We start from the raw sequence: 26,221 nt of genomic DNA on the forward strand, positions 1-26,221 counted from the left end.
AATCAGATCTGAAGTCTGGTCAAGCAGAATGGACACCAACTGGTGACCTGTTCTGGTGCAGACCAGCTGAATAGATCAGTGGTGGGTAGCAGTTACCATTCTGGCTGGTTTACTATTTACTATTCTGCAAAGGCATAAATTCAAGCTGTATTATTTAATAAAAAAAATATTGCAGTATCGTTGATCACCAGAAACTACAACATGGGCTGAAATTATAGCAAAGGGCATTGGCTTTTATTTTCAAGTAGTCACATCTAGTGCTGCAGCAGCAGGGAAGAACAGCAAGAACAGCAAAAGCAAAACCTCTCTCACTCTCTATGTTACACAACCTCCATGATTCATATTTTGTGAGTTTGTCGTTTTAAATTGTTTTACACCAAGAACAGAAAAAAAAGAAAAAAAAACAGAAAAGATCTCAGAATTTCATAGAGGTAGAGAAGGAGCAAGAAAAGACCACCTGAGAAAAACAAATTGGTCACCTCCAGCATCCTAACCCTTCTACCCAGCACGCACACCAGTTGCATCTGCAGCTGTCCAATTCTGCTAGTATCCATGATGGTGCAACACAGGGAGCAACTCAGTTTACAAGAATGTGTATAAGTCAAAGGTTCTGCAGAAGAATGAATGTAAAAACATGAAGGAATGTGAAAAAATCAAAAGCCCACTTTTGGTATATTCTCTAGTTTGCCTCTAAGAAATAGAAGGCAGAGTGGGTTAAATGAGGGTGATTCCTGTGTCCCTCCACTGCCAAATTTTAAATAATAAAACCCTAATATGCAAATCTACCAAATGGCAGAATGACCGGTCACTATGATGTGCACTGACCAACAGGGGGCAGACACTCTACACAGGAGCTGCCCCCAGATAGTCAATGCGCTCCCACAGGGGAAGCGCCACTCAGCCAGAAGCCAGGCTCAGGGCTGGCAAGCACAGCGGCGGTGGCGGGAGCCTCTCCCGCCTCTGCAGCAGCACTAAGGACCCCTTGAGGGATGTCCACCTGCCGGCTTAGGCCCCAGGGAGCAGGCCTAAGCCAGGAGGCAGACATCCCCCACAGGGTCCCAGACTGCAAGAAGGTGCAGGCTGGGTTGAGGGACCCTCCCCACTCCAGTGCATGAATGTCATGCACCGGGCCTCTAGTTGAGTAATAATATGGTTTCATATAAAGGGAAAGTACAGTTTTCCATCCTCAATTATAGGGAGAAATTGTCTTAATTGAAACATTGAGATGATTAAAAAACTACTACAAAGAACATTTGTAACTGTAACTTCCTAGGAAAAAGCTTTAGCTCATATGATATCACAAAAAACAAAAACACAAAGATCTGTAGCTGATGGAAAGAGTTAGCAGCCATTGTTTTCTACTGAGTGAGGAATCCATAATGCAAGAGGGCCAACATGTAGACAAGAACCCAATCCTACTTCACCATTCCTACTTGGTTGTCTGCAAAAGCCACTGACAATCTAACTAGAGAGGCGAGTTGCATTTAAGTTTTCCTTCCAGAAAATTATATGGGTGGAGTTGATAAAAACATGAAGAATAATGGTTTTCAAACAACAAAATAAAAAAATAATAATAATTTTTAGGATTCCTGGGTACGACTTGTCACCCTGTACAGGGTCTTAATTTTTCAGTTGGGATACATTCATTAAAATCAGTCAACTCAGATGTAAAGTCTTAATTTGTACCCAGCAAAGCTTTGTAAGAACTTTCTTGTAAAAATATAAGGCCCAACTCACTTTCATTACTAATGCTTAGGCCACGTGTATGAACAACAGATAAAAGATAATATAACCTAAAATATACTTATAACGTTAAAAACGAAAGAATGGTGGAGTTCCCTAAGGCTGAGGTAGCTATTTTTGGCATTTTTGCCACCACTCTCCTCCCCGTGTCTGCATCAGATGCTGCAAAAGCATCATGACATTCTTCTCCCCAGCTGCTCCTGGAGGAACTCTAAAATACTTTATAACATTTTCCATCAGCTAACAGTCATCTCCAAAAGGTACAGAGAGGAAACCAATTTTCATCCTGTAAGTGTTACAAAAGACATTAGTCATCACGTAATTATAAGACACAGGTTTGGCTACAATCCTGAGTGCTGTGGCCAATAAAAGAATCTGCATCTGTTCTAAGATAACTAAAATATCTAAGACAAATGGAAGAAGAAGGATGTTTTATTTAAGCTTCAACTTCAGAAGAAAAGGCACACAATATTAAAAGATAGCATCTTATATTTGGGGGGGGGCAATCATTTAATATTTTAATAGCATTTAAATACCACTATCAGCCCGAGCCGGTTTTGCTCAGTGGATAGAGCTCCGCCAGCGGACTGAAAGGTCCCAGGTTCGATTCCAGGCAAAGGCACATGCCTGAGTTGTGGCCTCGGTCCCCAGTGGAGGGGCGTGCAGGAGGCAGCTAATCGATGAATCTCTCTTATCATCGATGTTTCTATATCTCTCTCCCTCTCCCTTCTTGTCTGAAATCAATAAAAATAGATTTAAAAAAATAAATACTACCATCATTCTATGGAGAGTTGGACCACAGTAGTATTATGCCCATTCTATCATTTAAAAAAAAAATTCACTAACCTCACATGTTTTGGTTATTTCAGATATTAGTTACATTATAAAACACAAAACCTTACGATACATTCTGGTAAATTACTATCTACTGAGAGGAGAGGAGAGCATGAAACTCAAACAAAAATGTATAATGCATTACAAATATCCAATCTTGAAACTATAATAAAAGTTTCCCTTTGTAGGGGGAAGGCTCTTGGCTATTACACAGAAAACCATGACATGTGGCTCCCCAAATGCATTACAGATCAGGCTCATAATCCTTCCTTCCACAAAAATGGCACAAGAATTGATTCCAATTATCATTAAATACTTACTTCCCTCTCCTGTCCAAAAAAAATGTTCCATACACATGAAATTGAAGGTTGGCAGCCTGAACTCATTTATGGAATTTTAAGGACTATTGATTTACCAGTGAATTTTTCTAGTTTTCTCATTGCTACTGGAAGGATGCCTCAGAGTCAGAATTAGATGGTAAGATGGGCTGGAATGCCAATAGGATTACTTAAGACTGATGGAGAGAAAAGCTCCTCAAAAGTTTGTCAAAATGAGTGTTATAAATTAGGTTAACATGATTGATTATACTTGGCCAAAATATCTTATATAGCATTGAATTCATGTCTCTTCTTGCTTTGTTGTGCCCCATACAACTCTTTAATATCGGAGTATTAATCATTGGAGAAAATATGAGGTAATTTAAAAATAAACTGGATCTATGTCTTTGGAAACTAGAAATTATTTTTGCACCTCAGGGGTTTTTGTTATTGTTTTATTTTTTTCATGCTACACAAACATATAAACAATAAGAGAGCATTGAAGCAAATATTTATACTGTCAATATATTGTCAATTTATGTCAGGGTGTGAAATTCTGATGGAACTTGCAGATGTTATGTGCCTTTATCTGCACATTTAATTTTTCCATTCAACATTCGTTAAAAAGACAGCATCAACTTTTACTTATTAACCATGCCAACATGGTTACAGCTAAGCACAGCAATGCAGACAGACTTTCAGTACTAGAAAGAAACTAAGGTTACATAGTCAATATTTTCTTTAAACAATACCCACCCCCTCCTCCAGGCTCCATATATACTTCCCTATAAACATTGACATTGTTTTTTTTCTAGGAGAGGGGATGGCAGATCCACAGTTTGTGGATCCTGAAGATTATGCAAGTATGCATTCTATTAGAAAAAGTTTACAAAATTATGAATACAAATTAAGCATGAAAGTGAATATATTGCCAAATTTAAAAAGATAAAATCTTACAAAATCCTGAAAGTAATATAGTTTTTTTTATTAACTAACTATTTGATATACCCCTATACTATTTTTCCACATTTTGGAACAATTATTTTTTGATAACCTTCTAAAATTACAATATTTTCTAAAGTGAGGACAGAAAATTCAAGTTCTTTTTTTTAAATATATATTTTTTTGATTTCAGAGAGGAAGGGAGAGGGAGAGAGAGATAGAAACATCAATGATGAGAGAACCCTTGATCGGCTGCCTCCTGCACGTCCCCTACTGGGGATCAAGCCCGCAACCAGAGCATGTGTCCTTGACTGGAATCAAACATGGGACCCTTTGGTCCACAGGCCGATGCTCTATCCACTGAGCCAAACCGGCCAGGGCGAAAATTCAAGATTTTTCCCCCCTCTAGAATGATTGATAGAAAAGTTTGGTATTTTTTATAAATTTTTGAAAAGCTTCAGTTTCACAAGTTATTAATTGGTATGTTATAGAACATTAGGATTATTGTCAAAATCAGGTAAAATTCTATCAAGTTTTTTCATAGTTGAGCTGAATGATATGGAAGAGGTTTACGCAGAACAAATTCTGGCCCAATACAGTTCAAAACTTATTTCTCCATCACTAAACACAACTTCCTGCATCAGTGCTGCAGTTAAGCGTCACATAGTCTGACCTTGGTCCATGAAAACTTGTATCCGTGAATACTAGCAACTGTATCCCTGGAATCATTTCTATAACAGTGTTAGGAACACCTAATTTATACAAATAAAAATATTCCACTAAATGCAAACTAAGTGAATCTCCAACACAAACTTCAGTTAGCACAATCTCACAAATAGTCTTGCCCATTCTAACCCCACCTGACCCAAGGGGAAGTGTGGCTGCTGGAGAAATGATCTCAACTGAAGGCAGGTAAAATACTTTACTTTGCAACTAGAGCATGATCCTCTGAGCACACTCATGAGGCCCCTCTGAGTCTTGGAAAGGAGATTCTTTTGCTTCCAGGTCATTCCTTTACTGCCCACCCCTTCCCATCACAGCCCTGCCTTCTGTCTCCCCACTCTCATATACTAACACATTTGAACTGATTGATTTTTATTTTCCCCCACATCCACTTGTCATTAAACCCTTTTGTTTCCATCTTCAGTATTATCCTTCACCTTGATATTTTCAATCCATTCCAATGCTCAGAGCCAAGGCCACATCTCAGTAAGTCTCATTCTTGTTCATCCCCTAAATCTTTTATCCTTTCTTCACTCTAGTCTGCAGTTCACCCTAAACAATTGAGAATTATAAATTTCCCTAAAACCTTAGTTTACCCTCCACTCAAGAACCTTCAGGTGACCTTTTGTTGCAATAAGAGAAGTTATAATGCCAGCATTTGAGGTCCCCTGTAACTCTAATATTACTCCTACTGCTATTTTAAATGAACTCTCCCAAATAGTCCTCCTAGATTCTTTAGATTTGCTTTGAACGGTCCTTTTTCTTGCCTTTACCATTATTATTATTATTATTATTATTATTATCATTATTATTTTGTGCATGGAAATTCCTGCCTCTTCTCTTTACTTCTCAGAGTTATAATTATTCATCTTAGTTTTCTATTATTCTTTTCCTTACCCTCTTAGAGGTTTTTTAAAGCACCCATAGCCATAGTGATAATTCCTTTTAGTAGATATACAAGGTATAGCAAAAGTAGGCTTATAGTTGTGAGTATGTAAAAGTTTACTCTTGTATTTTTATTTATTAATGATTGTATTATTTTCCATACCAACAACTGTAAACCTACTTTTACACAACCCTGTAGTCTCTCTTTGGCACTTAATATATGCTATGTTATGTTTTCATTCATTTACTATTTTTATAAAATATGTATTTGTATATATAGTGAATATGTATATTCACTATATATATATATATATTGTCTTTCTAACAATATCATAAATAGGTTCAATTCAATGGCTATTACCAAGCACTTAGAACTACAACGATGACATACATTTAAGAAATGCTTTCTGCATGTTTAATCTTGTAAGTGGGAGGCGATAACAAAAATTACTTCTAATAGAGGGTAGAGTAAGACAAGAGCCGTACACAGCAATTACACATTGTATGTTGAAAGTTAGACTAACCTTAGTCTCTCCCACTAGATGGCGTGCTTTTGAGAGTAGAGACAGCGTCTCGTTAGGTCTCTTTAGCCACAGTTTTCATGTTTCCAGTGCTTAGTTTCTGCAGGAATTGAGCTGTCCATGGTTGGACGTGTTCATGTTGGGGCTGGGATATGTCCTACAAATCACTAAGGGGATTCAAACACTGACCTGTGGTCTGGATCAAGTATGGAGGGCACAGAACTGTGGGTACATGTCGGTTCTCCGTGAGACAAGACTGTATAGAATACTTTGGTGTGACAGACACAGAAGCTTTGGAGACAGAAAACTGGATGCCATCCTCAATTCCAAGGCTCAGTTTCCCCATCTACTAGATAGTCCATGATATCATGAAACCTAGTGAATTAATATTCAGTGACCAGAACCTAGTAAGTATTCAAAACATGAAGTTTTAGTTGACTCTCGCTGAACATGTTATCCATTGTAGAGCTAGTCAGCTTCATATTTTGTTGTGTGGGTATGTTTTTTTGAAATGTACTTTTCAATTCCCTAAATCTACTTCAATCGTGTTGACGAACCTGTAAAATGTAAAGGAACTCTTCTTAGCAGAAGGTCAATGAAAAGAAGCTTTAAAATACTTCAAGTCTGGATTAGGATGTGTATCAAACTAAAATCCCCATTTTTTTAAAGACTGAAGCTAACACTAATGATGGTTGTAAACAGCAATCTCACTTACAGTAAGCTGTTTCTTGTCAGGCAAGCTGCAAGGAATGGATCTGATCACCCATATACATTCTATGTGGTCAGAAGCTTAATGTTCAGACTCAGCAGGGGAGAAGGAAAAGTAAGAAGAGTGAATTGGCTTGTGGTGTCATCTATAATAAAGGGAACCCTTTTCTAAGAAATTTTATTTGAAAGTTAAGAACTCCTAGAGATTTTCACCACCAACTCAGCATGGTGCTATTATTTTGTTACCAAGACACTTAAACTTTGTTTTTCCTACCCTTACAGAGAAATCAATAGTTTAAAATTAGAGCAGAGTAGAGGCTCTTGAGTGTTAATCAGGGCTTGGTACTGAGACTTCTGAGGTTGCTGTAAGCAGCTTACCAGCCATGCATTAAACGTTGTATGTACTCATTGAATGGTTTATAGAAAAGGAATTAAAATATAACATATGACAGGTTTTAAAAATATAGCAAAAAAGAGTTTTTACAAACCAGTTATCTACTTTTTCCTGTTATCAACAGTACATTATCATAGATTTATTTTGGGATATCTGCCAAATTCCTAATATTTTCTCCTCTGGAAAATAGTATCCCCCCATGTTAGCCTTGGGGTTAGGTCCCCAATAACCATGCTTATATTTTGTGATCTTCACCCTTCTTCTCCCCTCTTCACTGGTGACTGATGAGTGGTAGATTCCAGGCATAATTTCCAGAAACTCCCGCCCTATTGTCACAGCTGATTCACTAGTGTGAGACACCTGGCATTAGATTCTGCCACCTGGGGATCTAAATTAGACTGAGAGACAGCCAGCCTGTCAGTATCTGTAGGTGACAAGAACTAAATGTAAGCTTTACGAAAGCAGATATTTGGTCTTTGTTCACAACTACATCTCCAGGACCTTCAGAACAGTGCCTGAAATAAGATATGGGCTTAGAAATAATTGAGTGAATGAAGGCAAGGGAATAGATACTTTAAAATCTAAGTTAAAAAAATCAGATTATATGACTTCACATCATTTCTTTGATTTTCTTTAAGAACCACCCTCCTCCTAGATTTCTCCTTTCAGAATATAACCTTTTCCATCCATGTTTCTACAAACTCTTGATGTTTTTGTAGCTTACTCTTATTTGCTTTGTATTCTAATGATTTCCTCACTGTAAACTGGAATGCATGTGAAGGCTACAATGTTTTTCCAATCTTGTTCTCTTTCATGGTGCCCTGTGTATGCCCTGAAAATTATCTAATAACCCTGTTGACCACTAGGAAACAGCTTTTCTCTCTTTTAATTTTTGAAATAAAGACATAACTGTTGAAGCCTCTATTTAGAAGGGGAAAATACCATGGTGGCAATGTGCATAAAGATGGTAGAGTGGAAAAGATTCTTCAGAGATTAAAAACGGTCCCATCATGCCCTTTGTGGATTTTAATTCATTCATTTAGCAAGTACTCATTTCGTACATCTTATGTCTCAGGGAAGAGAGGGCAGAACCAAGAGTCAGCTCTGTTTTTCCTGGCCTGAGGGCTGATTTTAGAATATGCTTTTTGCTTCTGATTTTGAAATTTCAAGATTGTCTAAAATGTTAAATACTGAGACCTAATGTTATATAAAAGATACTTTAGATCAGGGGTGGGAAACATCCAGCCATGGGTCTGCATCAGGCCTGAGAAATCATATGGTCTGGCCCTGCCGAGGCATTAGGGGTGAGTTAATTAAATGTTGGATCAAATATAGAAGGTTAATTTTTTTATTCTTGTTCGTTAATCCTCGCCCAAGAATATTTTTCCATTGATTTTTAGAGAGAGTGGAAAGGAGGGGAAGAGACAGAGAGAGAGAGAGAGAATTATCAATATGAGAGAGACACATCAATTGGTTGCCTTCTACAAATCCTGACCAGGGCTGGGAATTAAGCCCGCAACCAAGGTACCAGTTCTTGACCAGAATCAAACCCAGGACCCTTCAGTCCACAGTCCGACGCTCTATCCACTGAGCCAAACTGGTGAGGGTGTAACACGCTAATTTTTAAGTTGGTAATTTTGTATGGCCGGAGAATTATGTTATAAATATCCAAATGGCCCTTGGCAGAAAAAAGGTTCCCCACCCTTGCTTTAGGTGAACACATTTCCCTTTTTCCAGTAGAAATGGATTTATAACAATAATTTTTCATCACTCTTGCAGATACTAGTCAGTGTTTCCTATTTAAGCAGTAACATTATTCCTAATAATTAATATACTCTAAGCATTAATATATTCTTATTGATACCTATCAACCATGTTCACTTGAGTGTAGGATTAAGTTTTGCTTGGTTATTAACGAATCCATAGAAAATTTGTTTTGAGTACCCAGCATGTGACAGTAAGTGTCCTTGAAGAGTTTATATTTAATAAGTAATCATTTACAGAGGACATTTAAGAGGACAGTGTGTTTGTGGGTGGTTGAATGAAACAAACACCTAGATTAGGAAATGAGAACACTGAAGAGGTTAATGGCAAAATGAATCTGTTTCACAGAATTATGATCTGGCTTGCATCAATTCAATTTAACATTTACAATGGACTTATTTTAATCACAGGAGTGAATAGGAAATTGTTTTAAAATTTTCACTATCAGGTAGGGGGAGTGGATACAGGACTAGAATACAATGTGACCCATGGAATACTAGCAGCCTAGTTGAAAGGTCAAAGGGTGTATCAAGGATACAGTGGATGGGAAGGGAGGGAGATGTTTATAGATGCCGCGTTTCTTTTGTTCATTCTACATTTTTTAAAATTCTTCATATCTGCCAATCTCATATCTTTCATATAGTGAAAGAGAAAGTAAGGATATTTAAATGAAAGAGCAGTCGCATGGTTATACATTATTACCACAGTTTATAATATAATCACATTATACTCGTCAAATATTGCTGAGCGTTTTATGCTGACCTTCATCATATCCCAGGAGAAGCATCTGAATATATGACGATTCACATTATGTCCACAATTATTTCCATTTGGAAATTGATGGAGTCTTATAAAGATAAGAAAACTTCAGGATAGTTTGATTCTTAAAATGTAAGCTATTTAACTGGCACTAACAACAATCACAGCACCTTGTAAAATGAAAGCCTTTCTCAAAATGCTACCATTTACGTGCACTGTTTAAATTCTGTTGCAAATGACATTCACTTTCTGCAACAAACATCATCTGCTATATTCATAGTATATAAGTCTTTGAGGCTTAGCTTGTTAATTAATTAAAATCTTCCTAACAACCGACTTGCCGAGGGTACTTACATATTCTTCATACGCCTCGTGGGCTGGAGGAGGGGGTGCCCGGTATCCTGGCACTGTTGGTGTTCCCCGAGCTCGTGGGGTAGGGACACCTCTGGCTACAGGGGGCACTGGCAGAGCTCCACGGGTCACAGTGGTCCCTCGAGGAGTGAGAACACCTCGTCCAGGTGGTAAGGGAGGAGGAATGGCACCCCCACGACTCCTAGGAAAAACAGGACATGTTCAGATGGGAAACACGTGATGAGAGAAAGGGACTAACACAGATAAAGTGCTCCTTTCATAGCCTCCACACAAGGGGAAGAAACCACATTTATCACCACAGGCGTGTGTGTGTGTGTGTGTGTGTGTGTGTGTGTGTGTGTGTAATTGATTCTTCAGAATGTAACATACTTTGATCTTCACAGTAAATAAATTTTTTAAATACTGGTTATGACTTAGTTATGAAAACCATGTTAAATACTTTGATATTTTTTTTCTAAAACTAAATAAACAAACAAAAACCAACCCATTCTCATTTTTTATTCCAAACTTACCACGAAGACCCAAATGAGAGCATTGTCTTATCTATGACTCACTGGACCATGTAGGAAACTGAGCTGCTAAATGTCAATGTCCCCTCCATGCTGGAGCTTATTGACAGTGATGTGCAATGTTGTCATTTACCAAAAAAAAATCTGTCCGCACTTTAATACTTAATAAAAGGCGAAACTCTAACCATGGTGATATCATTCTGTTTATTATAGTAGCTCAAGCTCGAGGTCACTTGAAGTCACAGCTCATTGTCACTGATTTATTGTCATGCATGTAATCCCCTGAACTGGTAGAGTCCCTGATACAATTTATTTTCCTCTGGTAACTATGGCGCTAGTGAAATACATTAGGACTCTGCAATAAAAAATAAATAAATAGACTGAGTACTCTGTACTACAGTGCTTGACACAAAAGTAACTTGTACTAAAAGCCCTAGATCAAATGGATGCAGCCAATTTTTATGGTATTCCGAGGCCTTTGGAAAGGTGGAGTGCTTGTCTGAAGTCTTTGGGCAGAAGCATGGTTATTTCACTTTTTATTGTGTCTGAAAGGCTGGCTTGCAGAAAGCACTGCTTTCAGCAGGAACACTAAAGCTTTGGGAAAAATAATGATCATTGGGATGTCAACAATCACACGGTTTGGCTGCACCTACAGATGGGGAATGTAGGTTATGCTTTCTGCTATGAATAGCAGTCAGCTGGCTCTCTCTTGCTTGCAGAAAATGAGCTCTTACCAGTGAACAGTAAGAATGCTGGTAAAGCTTTTAAAAGTTTTAAATAGATTACAGAGTTGAGGAATAGAGGAATTATCAGAGAACTTATTGTGAGTCTAATGTATAGAAAAAGCACTCCTAGACCGGGGGAAGCTGAAATATAAAAGACCCAGAAGGCCAGGTGCCTGCTTTAAGCACAACAGAGCCCAGGAGGCAATGTTCTGCATTATCATGATAATGTAATACCATATTCTATATTATCATGGTAATATAAAAACACATTTATAAAGAAGCATGTAAAGACCAATATTACCTTCACTGGACCGAGCATCTATCTGTATGTTTCCTCATAAACAGGGTGAGCATATTTCAACGCTTGCTCAGTATAGTTCTGATTTACAGCTGTTGTGTTAGCTTGCTGTTCAGTTTAGCATTTTAACACTCTTAAAAGTGTCCATGTGGGGCTAGTAAATTATATGTCACCTACTTTAAACTGCATTCATAAGCCCAAGGTATACCACTGAATAATCACAGGTAAGTATTATAACTCACTGGGCCTGAGGTGGATTTTTTTTTCCTGATGATTCAAATCCGATTCTAAATCTGTAACAATTCATCTTTTATGATATTTCCCTAGCTGGTTTGGCTCAAGGGATAAAGCATTGGCCTGTGGACTGAAGGGTCCCAGGTTTGATTCCAGTCAAGAACATGTGCCCTGGTTGCCAGCTAGAACTCAAGGAGGGGGTATGCAAGATGCAGCAGTCCTCTCTCATAATCTCTCTCTCCCCTCTCTTTTTCCTCTCTGAAATCAATAAAAATATCTTTTTAAAAAATTTTATGACCCTTGCATCAAATCTAATTTCTTATCCCATTCCTTCATCAAATGTCTCCAAGACACAGCCCTAGCAAACCTGTCTCCAGAATCTCACTCATTATGTCCTTCCCCTCGGTATTAACCCCACCTCTCTCTTCTCCAATTCAACTCAAGATTCAAATCACCTATTTTAGGATATGGGCCTTGGCTGCACCCACACTATAGTATTCTTTCCTTCATTTTATTGACTTCTTGAAATGTCCCCACTTTAATTCTTCAAATCCCCATTCTTTAATTTTTAAAAAAAGGGTGAAGGGATTAAGAAGTACAAATTGGCAGTTACAAAGTAATCATGTGGATGTAAGGTACAGCATTGCCAATATAGCCAATAATACTTTATAACTATGTATGGTTCCAGGAGAGCACTGGAAATATCAGAGGAGAGGACATTTTGTAAAGTACATGATTGTCGAACCACTATGCTGTACACCTGAAACTAATACAAAATAACATTAAATGTAAACTGTAATTGAAAAATAAAATTTAAAAATGCCATCTAGGTATTGTTTTTGCCACTCTGTTGGAAATACTCTTGACTGACCTCACCAATAGCCTACTGATTTCAAAATCCACTCAATTTGTGTACAGTCCCCTTTCCACTTCGCCTCCCCTATTGTACTTATCACTGTAGACCTCTATCTGGAAAATGCCTTCTTTGGACTTTAATACTCTGTTTTTCTCCACATTTCCTCCCTCCTCTTTCTTACTTTTTAACCTCCTTCACTGGCTTCTCTATTCCTGGCCCCCCCTTGGAATATGGGTGTCCCCATCTTCTGTCCTCTATCCTTCTTTTTTTCTCATGGTACACCCTGCAGTCCCTAACTCTAACGATGGCTATTATCTGCTTCCTTCCTAACACTTGCCATTTCCCAGATTATGGGTTTTACATCAGAAGGTTCTTAACTTGTCTACACATTAAAGTTACCTGATATCCTTTGAAAACTTCCTAATTCTGGGCCATACCTCTGGCCAATTAAACCACAATATCTAGAAGCAGGAGCCCTCAGTGATCCCAATGTGCAGGCACTTTGAGAACCCCTGCCTTAAACGCACCATCTAAATTTAAAATCCTCACAAGCTTTTTATGTAGCCATTTCTAAGCTATTTTAACAGTTGAGAACCAAGGCATGGAAAGTACAAGTCACCTGCCAAAGGTCATGAAGCACATCCAAAGAGTTAGATTTAATTATAGGAATAATTATTGCCTTCATTTAACTTGGTTGTCACACCTAATCTTAGTTGATGATATAATAGTCTCTAACCGGGATAGACATCACAAAGTTATCTTTGTCTTGGGCCCTCTTTCTTCTCCAATACCTAATTAGGCACTAATTCCCACAAATTCTAATCTCTAATCTAGTCCTATATATCTACCCTCTGAATGGTGTTCATTTCTCTTTTGGGTAATGGACCTGTCTTCTCCCTGGCTTTCCTGCCATGAGTCAGTGTCTCTTCTCCATCACCCAAAGATGACTGAGTAGTCTTTTTTAGAAACAAATATGATCACTCCCCTCTTTAATAAACCCCATTAGTTCTCTGTATTGATTCTCATTATAGGAAACAAAAGCCTTCAAAATCTGCCCCTAAATGTTTCATTTTCTACTCTTTGCCCTCACTCAGCATGTAGTGGTGAAGGGTGTTAGAGATGTCATATATCTTAAGTCTTTAGTTATATGATAGAAATTATTATAATATATATGTGTTTTCTAGTATGTATATATTATCAGAGAATTAGTTTTCATAGTTATGTTTAATGAAACATAAATTTCTTTATGTATGTGTTATCAGAGAATTTGTTTTCTAGTTTGTATGTATTATCAGAGAATTAGTTTTCATAGATATGTTTATTGAAACAAAATTTTTTTAATTAAATTTTCAACAAATTATTATAGAAGTTTAAAAATATTCCAGGTACCATTCTTTTTTAATATGTGTAACTGAAAACTTAATAAAGACACAATTTCATTAATATGTAAAAATTAACATTAACTTCTGTTTTGAAGGGGTTTCTGATCAATATAATTTTCTGTTTAAGAAGCTGTTTCCTTATTCCTTATTTGTAGATACATTTCATCATGTGGTTTAAAATAGAAGACAACAGAGCTCTGCTCCATTTACTTTCATTAATGTTAATACATTAAAGATATCAATACAGCATTGAAAGTGAGGTTTAATTTTCAAAAATAATTGTCTTTTCTTTTTATGTATGCAGTATTAGATCTGTAAGTATATGGGATATTAAAAACCTAAAGCTTTCAGTCAAAATTTTCCTTTAAAAAATTAAAAATCTAGATAATACACTATTCTTTATTAAGTCATTAAAGAGATTAAAGTTTTAGTACAACATTTTACTTAAATAAAAATCTCATATAGTTCACTCAAATATGGCAAATGTAATATTACATTAAGCAACATTAATAACAAAATAAAATCTATTAATGCAATTATTTTATAATCTCAAAAACAGGTCAATGTATTATTTTTTAAAATAGTCTCAAGGAATATAAAATGGGAACAAAAATCTTTTCTGTAGACATAAATTGTCATTTTTGAATTATAAGAGCAACAAGTTCATGATTTAAAGCATATGATTTAATCATTTGAAGGTACCTGCTATGTCATTTCACAACCCTCCATAATGAGGTTAGCACCATACATTGTTTTAATAAGAGGTTAATTCCATAAAAAGTATGTCTATAAAATATTATGTCACATTTTTAGCAATAAACAAATGTTTCTGAATAACATTAAGAATTCTGTTTTTATTTCTTACAGATAACAGTGTAAAAATAAGCTCTAGAACATTTTCAGAAGGGTTTCCTTTAGTCAAATGTAATTTCAAGAATTGCCACATTTTACCTTTAGATAGTTATTGCCTTCATGTTTTATTTGGAAATTTATCATTCATAACTTTTTTTTCTGGTAAGAAACTGTTTGAGGTATTTATGATTTAAATATTAAAATAGTGGTCTTTTGACAGTGCTGGTTGAAAATATTTGGAGCATAATTAACAAATAAATTGAAACAGCAAAGTATCCTAGACTCTCTTAAGATGATTTCTCTGCAATATAAGAAATAGTATTCTAGATCTATGTCTTTCCGAGATTTGAAGGCCAACTATAACAGGGTGAGAGAATGACAAAATTACAATGTCTGCGTATGAAGGCTATGAGTATTTTTTTACTTCACTTCTTTGCAAACCAATGCTTTCTGTTGAAAGCTTGACAATTTTAGAATCCTACAAAACAAATCCTCTCTGATGGCCAAAGACATTGCACAGTCAAGTGTAACTAAACTTTAAATACTCTTACCATCTGCCAAGCAAGAAGTATGCTTCTGGCTTTCTGTAATGGATATATATATATATATATATATATAATGGATATATATATATATATTCTATCATCTATCTATTTATCTAACATCAACTATCTCTATACATAGCTGACAAGACTATTAATTCAAGGGTTACTTAAGGCACAGGCAACATTGGTAACTTTCTCTTTACACAAGGTCATCCTGATTCAAAAGCATTTAGTGTGCCATCTGCATGTCTTAATCCTAGGGACAGAACCAAAAAGTAGAAAGATTCGGGTTTGCTCTTATTTTCTTAGGGTAGTTGTTAAGAGCTCAAACTGTGATTCCTGTTTGTCCTGGGGAAAAATCTGATATCTCTCTGAATCTCAATTTACACCTGTACATAATATTTTGGTATGGAGATTTGATGAGTTAATTTTTGAAAGTTCTTATGTACTTTATAAGCATTTGTTGTTGTTGTTGTAGAGGTGGGGGTTATTGCTGCCGAGGTCGGTGTTGCCTGTTCCTTGCTGTGATCATGCCACAGAGCAAGCCAGCAAAAGCTTGCCTGCCTCCCTGGCTGCTAAGTTACATAAAGTAAAAGCCAACGTACCTTGAAGGCGTTGTGGGGGCTATTCTGATCCCTCTGCCTCTAATACCTCTGCCACGGCCAGAGTCTTCTGAGCCATTTAAGTAAGACAATTCACGTAGTTGTTCCTGACGAATCTCATCATTATAGTCCTAGAAAGAAAAGAACACGACCTGATGAGTTAAAAGGGGGTCTGGGGTCCTTGGAGACTAACAAACACAGTAAAAAAAAGGAAATTTCTCATTTACTTTCTGGACCTTGTATACAAAGATCTAACATGATATAAAAGTGTATATACTTGAAATTCTTATTTTTTGCATAGAGACATGGAAGTTGCTTTATTTATCAAGGAAGTAAGTACTCAGCAGGAACTCAGACGACTTTGGTTGGGATATCACTTGATGTGTTAGCCAGAAAAGGGAAGGTAACAATTTAGAGTAAAATCTTGGCATGAACCAAGGTGATGATTGCTAACAATAGAATTAATGAAAAACAACTAATGACTGAATGATACTCCTATAACTCCTGATGCATAAACCAAAAAGGGGCAATCTCATGGCCCACAGTAGGTACTGAGTAGATATTTTATTATGTTAAAATAATAAAAAAGTGCAAATAATAGGGACAGTGTCAGACAACTGGGAAGCTGTCAAATCCAACCAAATTGATAGGCAATGTTTAAAAATAAGACATTTTCTGTGTTCTAGCATTAGACTGACAGAGTGGTAGCGATAGCAGAAGGCAAATTTCACAGTAATAACCACAGATTTAGTCAAAGTCAAAGGAACTACCCATCCTTCTTCAATGTGGAAATGTATCAGTTACTTCAATATGACCGAAGAGTGTATCTGAGTCACTGAAGATGAATGCTATCTTTAAAAAAACAAATGTCAGTCTTACCTGTTTCTTCTTTTACTAATAAACACATGAACCTGATTAAACACTACAAAACTGAGTAATTGGTTCTGTGCAAAACATCCACTGAGATATTTGATTCGTATCAAAATGTTCTTGAAACATCCGCCCAAAACATCCATGAGTTTATTTGGTCCAAACCAGATGGTCCTTGCTATTTGGTATCAAAAATATCCATGCTTATAAAATGTCCCTGAGTTAAAATAGACCATAATGTTTATTTACATTTTTAGTTTATAGAATTAATACATAAAATATCTTTTTTTTTTACTGGCCCAATCATTGTGCTGCGGTTGTATTGTCCAAAGTAACCCTTCTTGCCTAGGTGTCCCAGCTAATAATGGCTCATGGGGTTAGGTACATGGGTTAAGGTTCTAATCTCGCAGAAGAACAAAAATTATATTAACCATGATTTCTGAGAAAAAATCCTGCAGTTAGAGAAATGCTCAGAGGACAAAAAGTTGAGGAGGGGATCTCCTGATGCATGAGCTGTTAAAATGTCAGCACATATCAATAATCTTTTGGGAGTGGACCAAATGTGTCTATGGATATTTTGGACAAGACCAAATTTTCTGCAAGGGTTTTTGCCAAATAGTCAATCTGATTAAGTTCTTTTTTTCAGTAAATATATATTTAAGTGAAATTAATCTAGTAGATATTCTAGTGCTGATAAGAGGTTTAGAAGATGAGACTAGAAATATTTATAAAGGCCAAGCTAACAAATGTTGTTTGAGACTTAGTTGTGGGACCAAAAATCAAGTCTATTATCTCATCATAGTTTAAAAAGAAAAAAATAAACAAATGGAACGACATCAAACTAAAAAGTTTTCACACATTAGCCCTGGCCTGGTAGCTTGATTGGTTAGATCATAGAACCAGTATGCTAAGGCTGTGGGTTCAATCCCTGGTCAGGGCATATACAAGAATCAACCAACGAATTCATGGATGGAACAACAAATTAATCTCTCTCTCTCTCTCTCTCTCTCTCTCTCTTTCATCAATGAACAAGTTTTTGCACAGCAAAGGGAACTGTCAACATAGCAAAAAGACAACCTACTGAATGGCAGAAGATATTCTCCAGTGATACATCTAGTAAGGGGTTAATATCCAAAATTTATAAAGAACTCACACACTCACAGCAAAAACAAACAAAAAATTCAATTGAAAAATGGGTAGAAGACCTGAATAGACACTTCTCCAAACAGGACATGCAGATGGCCAATAGACATATGAAAAGATGCTCAATATTACTAATAATCAGAGAAATATAAATTAAAACCACAATCAGTATCACATTACAATAGTCAGAATAGCTATAATCAATAAATCTACAAAACAACAAATGTTGACAAGGATATGGAGAAAAGGGAACCCTTGTTCACTATTGGTGGGAATGCAGATTGGTAGAGCCACAAAGGAAAACAGCATGAAGGATCCTCAAAAAATTAAAAATGAAATTGCCTTATGATCTACCCAGTGATTCCATTTCTGGATTGATATCTGAAAAATCCCAAAACACTAATTCAAAACACTATATGCATCCCTATGATCACTGCAGCATTATTTACAATAGCCAAGCTATGGAAGCCACACAAGTGCCCATCAATAAACGAGTGGATAAAAATGTGCGGTGCTGCATGTATACAATGAATAGTGCTCAGCCATAAAAAAATAATGAAGTTTTGTCATTTGTGACAGAGGGTTTTATGCTAAGTTAAATAAGTCAGACAGGGAAAGACAAATATCAGATGATCTCATTTATATATGGAATCTAAGGAACAAAATAAACAAACAAACAAAAAATTGAAACAGACTCATATACACATAGAACAGACTGATGGTTGCCAGAAGGGAAGTGTTGGGGGAACTTAGTGAAAAAGTTGAAGGGATTAAGAAGTTCAAATTGGTAGTTGCAAAATAGTCACCAGCATGTAAAGCTCAGCATAGGGGATATAGTCAATAATATTGTTTTAACTAAGTATAGTGCCAGGTGGGTACCGGAAATACTGGAGGGACCACTTTGTGAAGCATATCATTGTCTACACACTATGCTGTCCACCTGAAGCTAATGCCAAGTAATATTGACTGTACACTGTAGCTCAAATAAAATTGAAAAGATTATGCCAGTTTAGCTCTACTTATATATGTTATACTAACATGAAATAAAAACTGTGTGCATTCACCTATACACCTTATCTAGAAAATGGCAGGTTTGCATTCAGCCTATAAGATTTTCTAAAGCACAGGTTTACCTACAAAAACTGTCTTGATTACAAGCAAGAGTACTAGTCCATCCAAAGGCATTTATATCCTTCTTTTTAACACGTCTCATTTATGTTTATCCTCTTTAGTACCTGGTTATAATAATAATGGGCTCAACAGAGTTGGCTGACAGAAGAGCTATACAGAAAAAAATTATATTTTCTAGTCAGTCATGAATTATTAAATTTCTAACTCTGAATTTTCTCACTCAAGCAACAACCAAACTAAAGAATAAACATGCTTATTATTTTATTAAGATCAGGGAATATAATGAATTGCTATTTCTGAATGAACTGACAAGCTACCATCAAAATGAAAAATTCCATAATTTTCCATGGATATTCCTAATAAGAAAGGGGATCTTTGCAGCTTCTTATCTGAGGAAAACTGATGGACTCTCAGGATCCTTATGAATTGTTAAAAATGGATGCATTTTCATTGTTGGCAACACTGAAGGTTGAGATAAAAATGAACAAATTGCAGATTAATTTAATATATGTAAAAATCTATTTTAGAGCATATCTATTTGATGCCAGAATCAAACAATATAATAAGGTTGGTGGAGTCCTATTCACTATATAATCGTAAGGAATGTCCCTAGAATGCCATTGCATCAGGAAAGTCTAGGAGCTCCCACCTCTCTTTCCTTTGGGTCAGATATCACAGTGTGAGGGCTTTCCAGCCTTCCTTGGCTTCCTTATTTATTTATTTTTGTCACAGAGAATGCTCCTTAATAAAATGCTTACATGTTTAATCCCTAGTAGCCATCTGCCTCTTGGAGAACCCAAACTAACATACAGAGTGTTGACACAATCAAGTTCCTAAGATAACTAAACTGAGAGCTTTGGTAAATCTGTTAATGTTAATGGAGACAATTACATCAACATAATCTGATAAAATTGAAGTACTTGCCATTCGCTTATTTAAAAATCATTATATACAGATTAAATCTGATTTCTGAATACCAAAAAGGGTATAGTAAATGTTTTCAATAAAATAAATTGCATTTTTTAACTATTTACTTAAGAAAATATGGAAGATTCAGAGTGAAACTTGGAAAATACAAAGCATATTTTGGGCTGGAGAGTAGAACAACATGGTTGGCACAGATGAATTGTGGCAGCAATGAAAAGGCTGGTGTGTACATTTGTGTTTTGGGGTAAGAGAGAGAAAATACTGGCAACTATAAGAAATTTAAAAGTACATAGTGGAAAGTGAAGGTATGACTGGGAAAAGTAGGAACAAAAAACATTTTTAGGATCAGAAATGACTAGGATTACAATGACACCATTAATCGGAGAAAGAAAAAAAAAGTTTGGAGGTGAAGAATATATATCTGATCATGATCACCTTAAGTTTAAAGTGCCAAAGAGACATTAGGGCTAACATTAGGGCTACCTTAGAAATTCAAGTCTGGGTTGGTAAGTAAATTTGAATGTCATCTACACTTATTTGTGATCATTGAAGCGCAGAGATTGCCTAATAGAAGAGTAAAATGATGTAGTGACAGAAAGTTTCTAATCATACTTATAATGCAAATTTGTATAATTTAAGATGACCAGTTAACTTATTAATTTCAGTATTTGGATCATTAAATGTTAAATGATCAGGTATTTTAATAAACTCAGGTTTTTATAATTGGACAACCAAAATATATACCACTGCATTTATAGTAATAAAGCATCTAAATGTTACAAATACAGAAGAAAGTTATTTTAAATGCCCAAGTGTAGAGATAGTTAAAATTCTAAATATTCTCTAGACTACATAGATCATGTACATTCTTTTTATAACATATATATAATTTTCTAAACACCAAAGTCTGTAATTTTATATGATAGTGCTTATTTCCAGTCATTCAATAAGCACAATTCTAACTTTTTAAAAAATATATATTTTATTAATTTCAGAGAAATGGGGAGGGAGAGATAGAAACATCAATGATGAGAATCATTAATTGTCTGCCTCCTGTACACCCCCTAATGGGGATTGTGCCTGAAACCTGGGGCCCATGACCTGACCAGGAATTGAACAGTGACCTCCTGGTTCATAAGTCAGTGCTCAACCACTGAGCCACACTGGCCAGGCCTAATTTTTCATTAATGTTTCATAACTACTACACGAGTCTAGTTGAGCTAGAACATCCTGTTGAACATTTGTCACATGCATTGCCAATGCGTCAGGTATATACACTTTTAAAGATACTAGTAAACAAAATATTCCAAGTTTATCTTGTGTTATCTTATTAGAAATAAACAACATATTGGCTTGGCTGTAGTGACTCAATGGTTGTCATCAACCTATGAACCATGAGGTTAGGTTCGATTCCCAGTCAAGGCATATGCCTGGGTTGTAGGCTCAATCCCCAGTGTGGGGTGTGCAGGAGGCAGCCGATCAATGATTCTCTCTCATCATTATTGTTTCTATCTATCTCTCTCCCTCTCTACTCCTCTCTGAAATAAAATATATAGATATATATTTAAAAAAATAAAATCATAGCAGGTTTGGAAATCACATGCCTGCACTTAAAAAAAGAGAACAAAAAGAAATTTACCAATATTAATTCATTTGAGTAGTACTGAGTTCTAAGATTCTAGAGTCATAAAAAAATGCATATGAATGGTTGCTTGTAGTTTTATGTTAAAATTGCTAACATATATTCACTGAAAAGTAAAAAGGTAAGTTCACAAGTAGTAATTATAATAATGATCTGTATTTTTATGATATTATTTTAGTATACTTTTAGTCATTAATTTAATATTGAAAGAGCCCTGAGAGAGAAAGAGATAGACAATCACCTAAGGATGTGAAAAGTTCATAAGGGACAAAGAAAGGTAAAGTTACAGCAATTCAGGCTGAAAAAATAACCAGAAGAAATAATTTTCAGCCATTTAAAAATAAATAAATATTAAAAGACAATTTAAAATAATCCTTTAATTTATATGCAAAGCTGAAATATTTCAAAATTTAAAAAAAAAAACTGTTCTGGTCAAGACAAAACATACTTATGGATATACCTTAATCTTATTTTAGACAGGATTCCAAATTATTGAGATTCCACACTTCAAATAATAAAGATTGCTTTACTACTTTGGAGCACACCTGCAGTAAATAAAACAAACACAGGCTAAAAATACTCCTTGCCTTGCAAGATGAGTTACAAAGTCGCTTTAAAAGTGCTGATTGGTATGATGGCTTTGGTTTCAGGCAAAAGCAATTTAAATAAGTAATAGTAAACCTTTAAATGAGTCTATCAAGGCCTAAATAACACAATCATATCATATAAAGACATTTTTTAAATTGATCCAAATTTTAATTTTCCTGTAATATGAGAAGTGTTTTTGCCTTTTTTTGCTACCAAAATCAATTCTTAAAATTTTCTATCTTGAAATCATAAAAAAGATATTCACAATACTTATAAGGTTCTTTTGCTCCGGGTGAGGCATAGTTGCCCTATGTAACAGTTTTCATGGAATTCATGAATGCTCCTTTCTCATCTCTGACAAGGCCCTCCCACTGTGATGACATATGGTGCAGACAGTACACACAAGAGCTCAGAGCAGACAGATGTTTGGATGTTCCTAGAAAGGACTCATGCTTCTAGCCTGCCTATTTAATGTATATGTATAATTTCCCAATTACATACACTCATGTCCATCTGCTAGGATGGCATTGTGCCCAAATACAAATTGGGAAGATTATTCCACTTGTGTATAGATGCCAGGTAATGACAGGTGTAGACAGTCTACCTGGAGGCACAGTGAAGGACCATTTTCCTGCCAAATTCTCTCCTCTGAGACGACGATGGGCACTGTTGCTGCACATTTAAAACTGTGATTATAACCACTGGTAACATGTGAGTGCATATTTGGCCCTTCCAATGCCAAGACCATCAGATGATATCAGAGGGGCATGAAATGCAGACTGTAACCCGTCTGGGCCATGACAAAGAGACCTGGGATGCCCTCAGCCCTTACAAACAGCTAGGTCACCGCACTTTCATCAGAGTAATAAACAAGGAACTGTGGGAAGCAATGGGTCCTGTGCCAATATCAAGTCTACAGCTGAGTTGAAATGGGTAGGAAGCTATTTCAGACAACACCTAGAGCTGTGCTGAATATTATTTAGCAAAATATATTAGCTATTAAATAACCTAACAAATACAAGGATGAGTTTTAATCATCCAGACTAGGGACTAGAAAAACTCATTAACAAAATGTGGTCAAAACAGTCAATTAAGGTTTAATAAGAATCTGCTTGGTGCATGACTTTGCATAAGATCTGTATAAAGGCTTCCCTAAGGTTATTCATCAAAGGAGGTTGACTATCACAAAGTAAAATGTTATGGACTTTCTACACAGAACTTCTAGTTAGGGTAATTTCTGTTGCTCAAGAATGTTTTCTTCTTTTTTCACATTATTAAATATATTGCACACTATGTAACAAGCATAAAAAATAAGATAACTAGAATCAAGATGGTGGCGTAGGCAAATGCCTGTACTCACTGCCTCCCACAACCACATCAAAATTACAATTAAAATACAGAACAACCATCATCCAGAACCACCAGAAACCTGGCTGAATGGAAGGACTACAATTAGAGAAACAAAGAAGAAAGCACACTGAGACTGGTAGGAGGTGCGGAGGCAAGGAAAGGTCTGATCCAGCACCCACCTGTGCTGCTTTTTTAATCCAGACGGAGGTTGTCTCTGTAAAGGCTGCCCGGAGGAGCAAGGGGTCCCAGCCCCAAACCAAACCCCCAGCCCAGGGACCCAGAGCTGGGAAAAGAAGTCCCCATAACTACGGGCTGGGCTGTAAATCCAGTGGGGATTGGGGCTCAGTGACACAGAGGCCGCTGGAGACCCAGCTGCTCCTCTTAAAAGGCTGGCACAGGAACTGAACTTACAAGTCCCGCTTCTTCTGAGCTCCAGTGCCGGGCGAGGCTCTGGGGGACCCAGACAGATATGAGGAGGAACCGGATTGTCTGGCATCAGGCAGGAACTCAGGGGTGGCTTTCTCCCAGAAGGAGGTGCTCACAGCGGTCAATGTTCCAGTGCAGGGACCTTCCTGGTCCCAGGGCTGACTAGCAGCCATTTCTGTTTGCTCCACCCAGGTCATTCCCTAAGACCCCGCCTCATCCAATTTATAACCCCACCCAAACTGCCTGCAGCATCTTTTGCATATGAATAGCCTGCGCTTGACAATCTCAAACAAGCTGCAGCTGGGTCAGCGAGCTCCAAACCTATCAATAAAAGGCCCAGCACCAGCACCAGCCTGCCTTGCTTCACAGAGGCCTTTTCTGGGCACTTCCAACCCCAATACAAAGAGGAGGACTCTGTAGAGCTCTCTATAGCTCCTGCTGGGTGGCCCCATTCAGTAGCCGACTTTTCCCCTCCCTGGAGACCCAAGAGCCAGTGTACCCAGTGGTCAGTGTCAGAACATACCAGATTACAACTCTGCACATCCATAAGCGACACACTCAAGGGGCAGGTGGACTCAGTGAGCACTAAAGTCCCACTGAAGCAAGTCCTGCCCCATAAGGGTATCTCATGCACAGCAGCTTTTCCATTGTAGACATAGCTGGTCCCCACAGCCAATTGGCCTGGAGTTCAATTCCTCCCAGTGACACCAACAGCAATCAAGTCTCAACTAAAACAAGACTGTGCACACATACCCCAAAGGGGTGCACCTAGAGCAGGGGTCCTCAAACTACGGCCCGCAGGCCACATGCAAATACAAATATTGTATTTGTTCCCATTTTGTTTTTCTACTTCAAAATAAGATATGTGCAGTGTGCATAGGAATTTGTTCATAGTTTTTTTTTTAAACTATAGTCCGGCCCTCCAACGGTCTGAGGGACAGTGAACTGGCCCCCTGTTTAAAAAGTTTGAGGACCCATGACCTAGAGTGTTCATCTCAGGTGACTGGGGATCCTGAACCACTGGGCCCTATAGGACACCTACTACACAAGGCCACTCGACCAACTCAAGGAGATGTAGCAGCTCTACCCAATTCATAGAAACAAACACAGGGAAGCAGCCAAAATGTGGAGACAAAGAAAACATATCACAAATGAGAGAAATGGAAGAAAGCAAACTACTGAATATAGAGTTCAAAACCATGGTTACAAGGTTACTCAAGAATCTGCTAGAAACCTCCAAAAAAAAAAAAAAATGGAAAGGGACCGGTCAGAAATTAACCCCTAGGATCGCGCTCCTCCTGCAGTGTCCAGTTCTAAGTCTGCTTTTATTAGTGATGATGACATTGCTAAATATGTCAATTCTCGCTGTGAAGATGATGATTTTGTGGAAGATACTGAATGTGCGATTCATAATTTTTTTCCTAAACTGCTGTAAAATCAGCAAAAATGCCTTGGCAATTTTAGCATAGTTCCTAGGATATTGGTTGGCATTCAAAGGGTTAAGCATACACTGACTGAAATAAAGAATAATATACAGGGATTCAACAGTAGAGTAGAGGTCAAAGATTTGAAATATGAGGAAGCAAAAAACACCTAACCAGAAGAAAGAAAGAAAAAAGAATCTAAAAATATGAAGATAGTGTAAGGAGCCTCTGGGACAACTTCAACCATACCAATATCTGAATTATGGAGTGCCAGAAGAAGAGAGAGAGCAAGATATTGAAAACCTATTTAAAGAAATAATGACAGAAAACTTCCCCTACATGGTGAAAGAAATAGACTTAGAAATCCTGGAAGCACAGAGAACCTCAAACAAAAGGACCACACCAAGACACATCATAATTAAAATGCCAAGGGCTAAAGACAAAGAAAGAATCAAAGCAAGTAAAAGCAGTTAGTTACCTACAAGGGAATGCCCAAATGACTGTCAGCTGATTTCTCAACAGAAACTGCAGGCCAGAAGGAAGTGGCAAGAAATATTCAAAGTGATGAATAGCAAGGGCCTAGAACCAAGATTACTCAGCAAAGCTATCATTTAGAATTGAAGGTCAGATAAAGAGCTTCACAGACAAGAAAAAGCTAAAGGAGTTCATCACCACCAAACCAGTATTATATGAAATGTTGAAGGGTATTCTTTAAGAAGAGGAAGAAGAAAAAGATAAAAAATATAAACAACAAA

The 26,221-nt window shown here is 36.8% G+C and overlaps 1 protein-coding gene across 2 annotated transcripts in view; it reads right to left on the bottom strand.

Annotated features, from left to right (window-relative positions):
* The window catches only part of KHDRBS2 (KH RNA binding domain containing, signal transduction associated 2), a 513,200-nt gene that overhangs the window by 187,523 nt on the left and 299,456 nt on the right, over nt 1-26,221 (bottom strand). For both annotated transcript variants that reach the window (XR_002829782.1, XM_006090724.1), the window contains exons 5-6: nt 15,969-16,096; nt 9,945-10,143 (exon numbers count right to left, since the gene is read on the bottom strand). Coding sequence is in view for 1 of the 2 variants with exons in the window: in XM_006090724.1 (XP_006090786.1) it covers nt 9,945-10,143; nt 15,969-16,096 (327 nt within the window). In the remaining variant the exon portion in view is untranslated. The remainder of the gene's footprint in view (nt 1-9,944; nt 10,144-15,968; nt 16,097-26,221) is intronic.

Source organism: Myotis lucifugus, unplaced genomic scaffold (assembly GCF_000147115.1).
Source record: "Myotis lucifugus unplaced genomic scaffold, Myoluc2.0 scaffold_80, whole genome shotgun sequence".
NCBI classification, from domain to species: Eukaryota; Metazoa; Chordata; class Mammalia; order Chiroptera; family Vespertilionidae; genus Myotis; species Myotis lucifugus.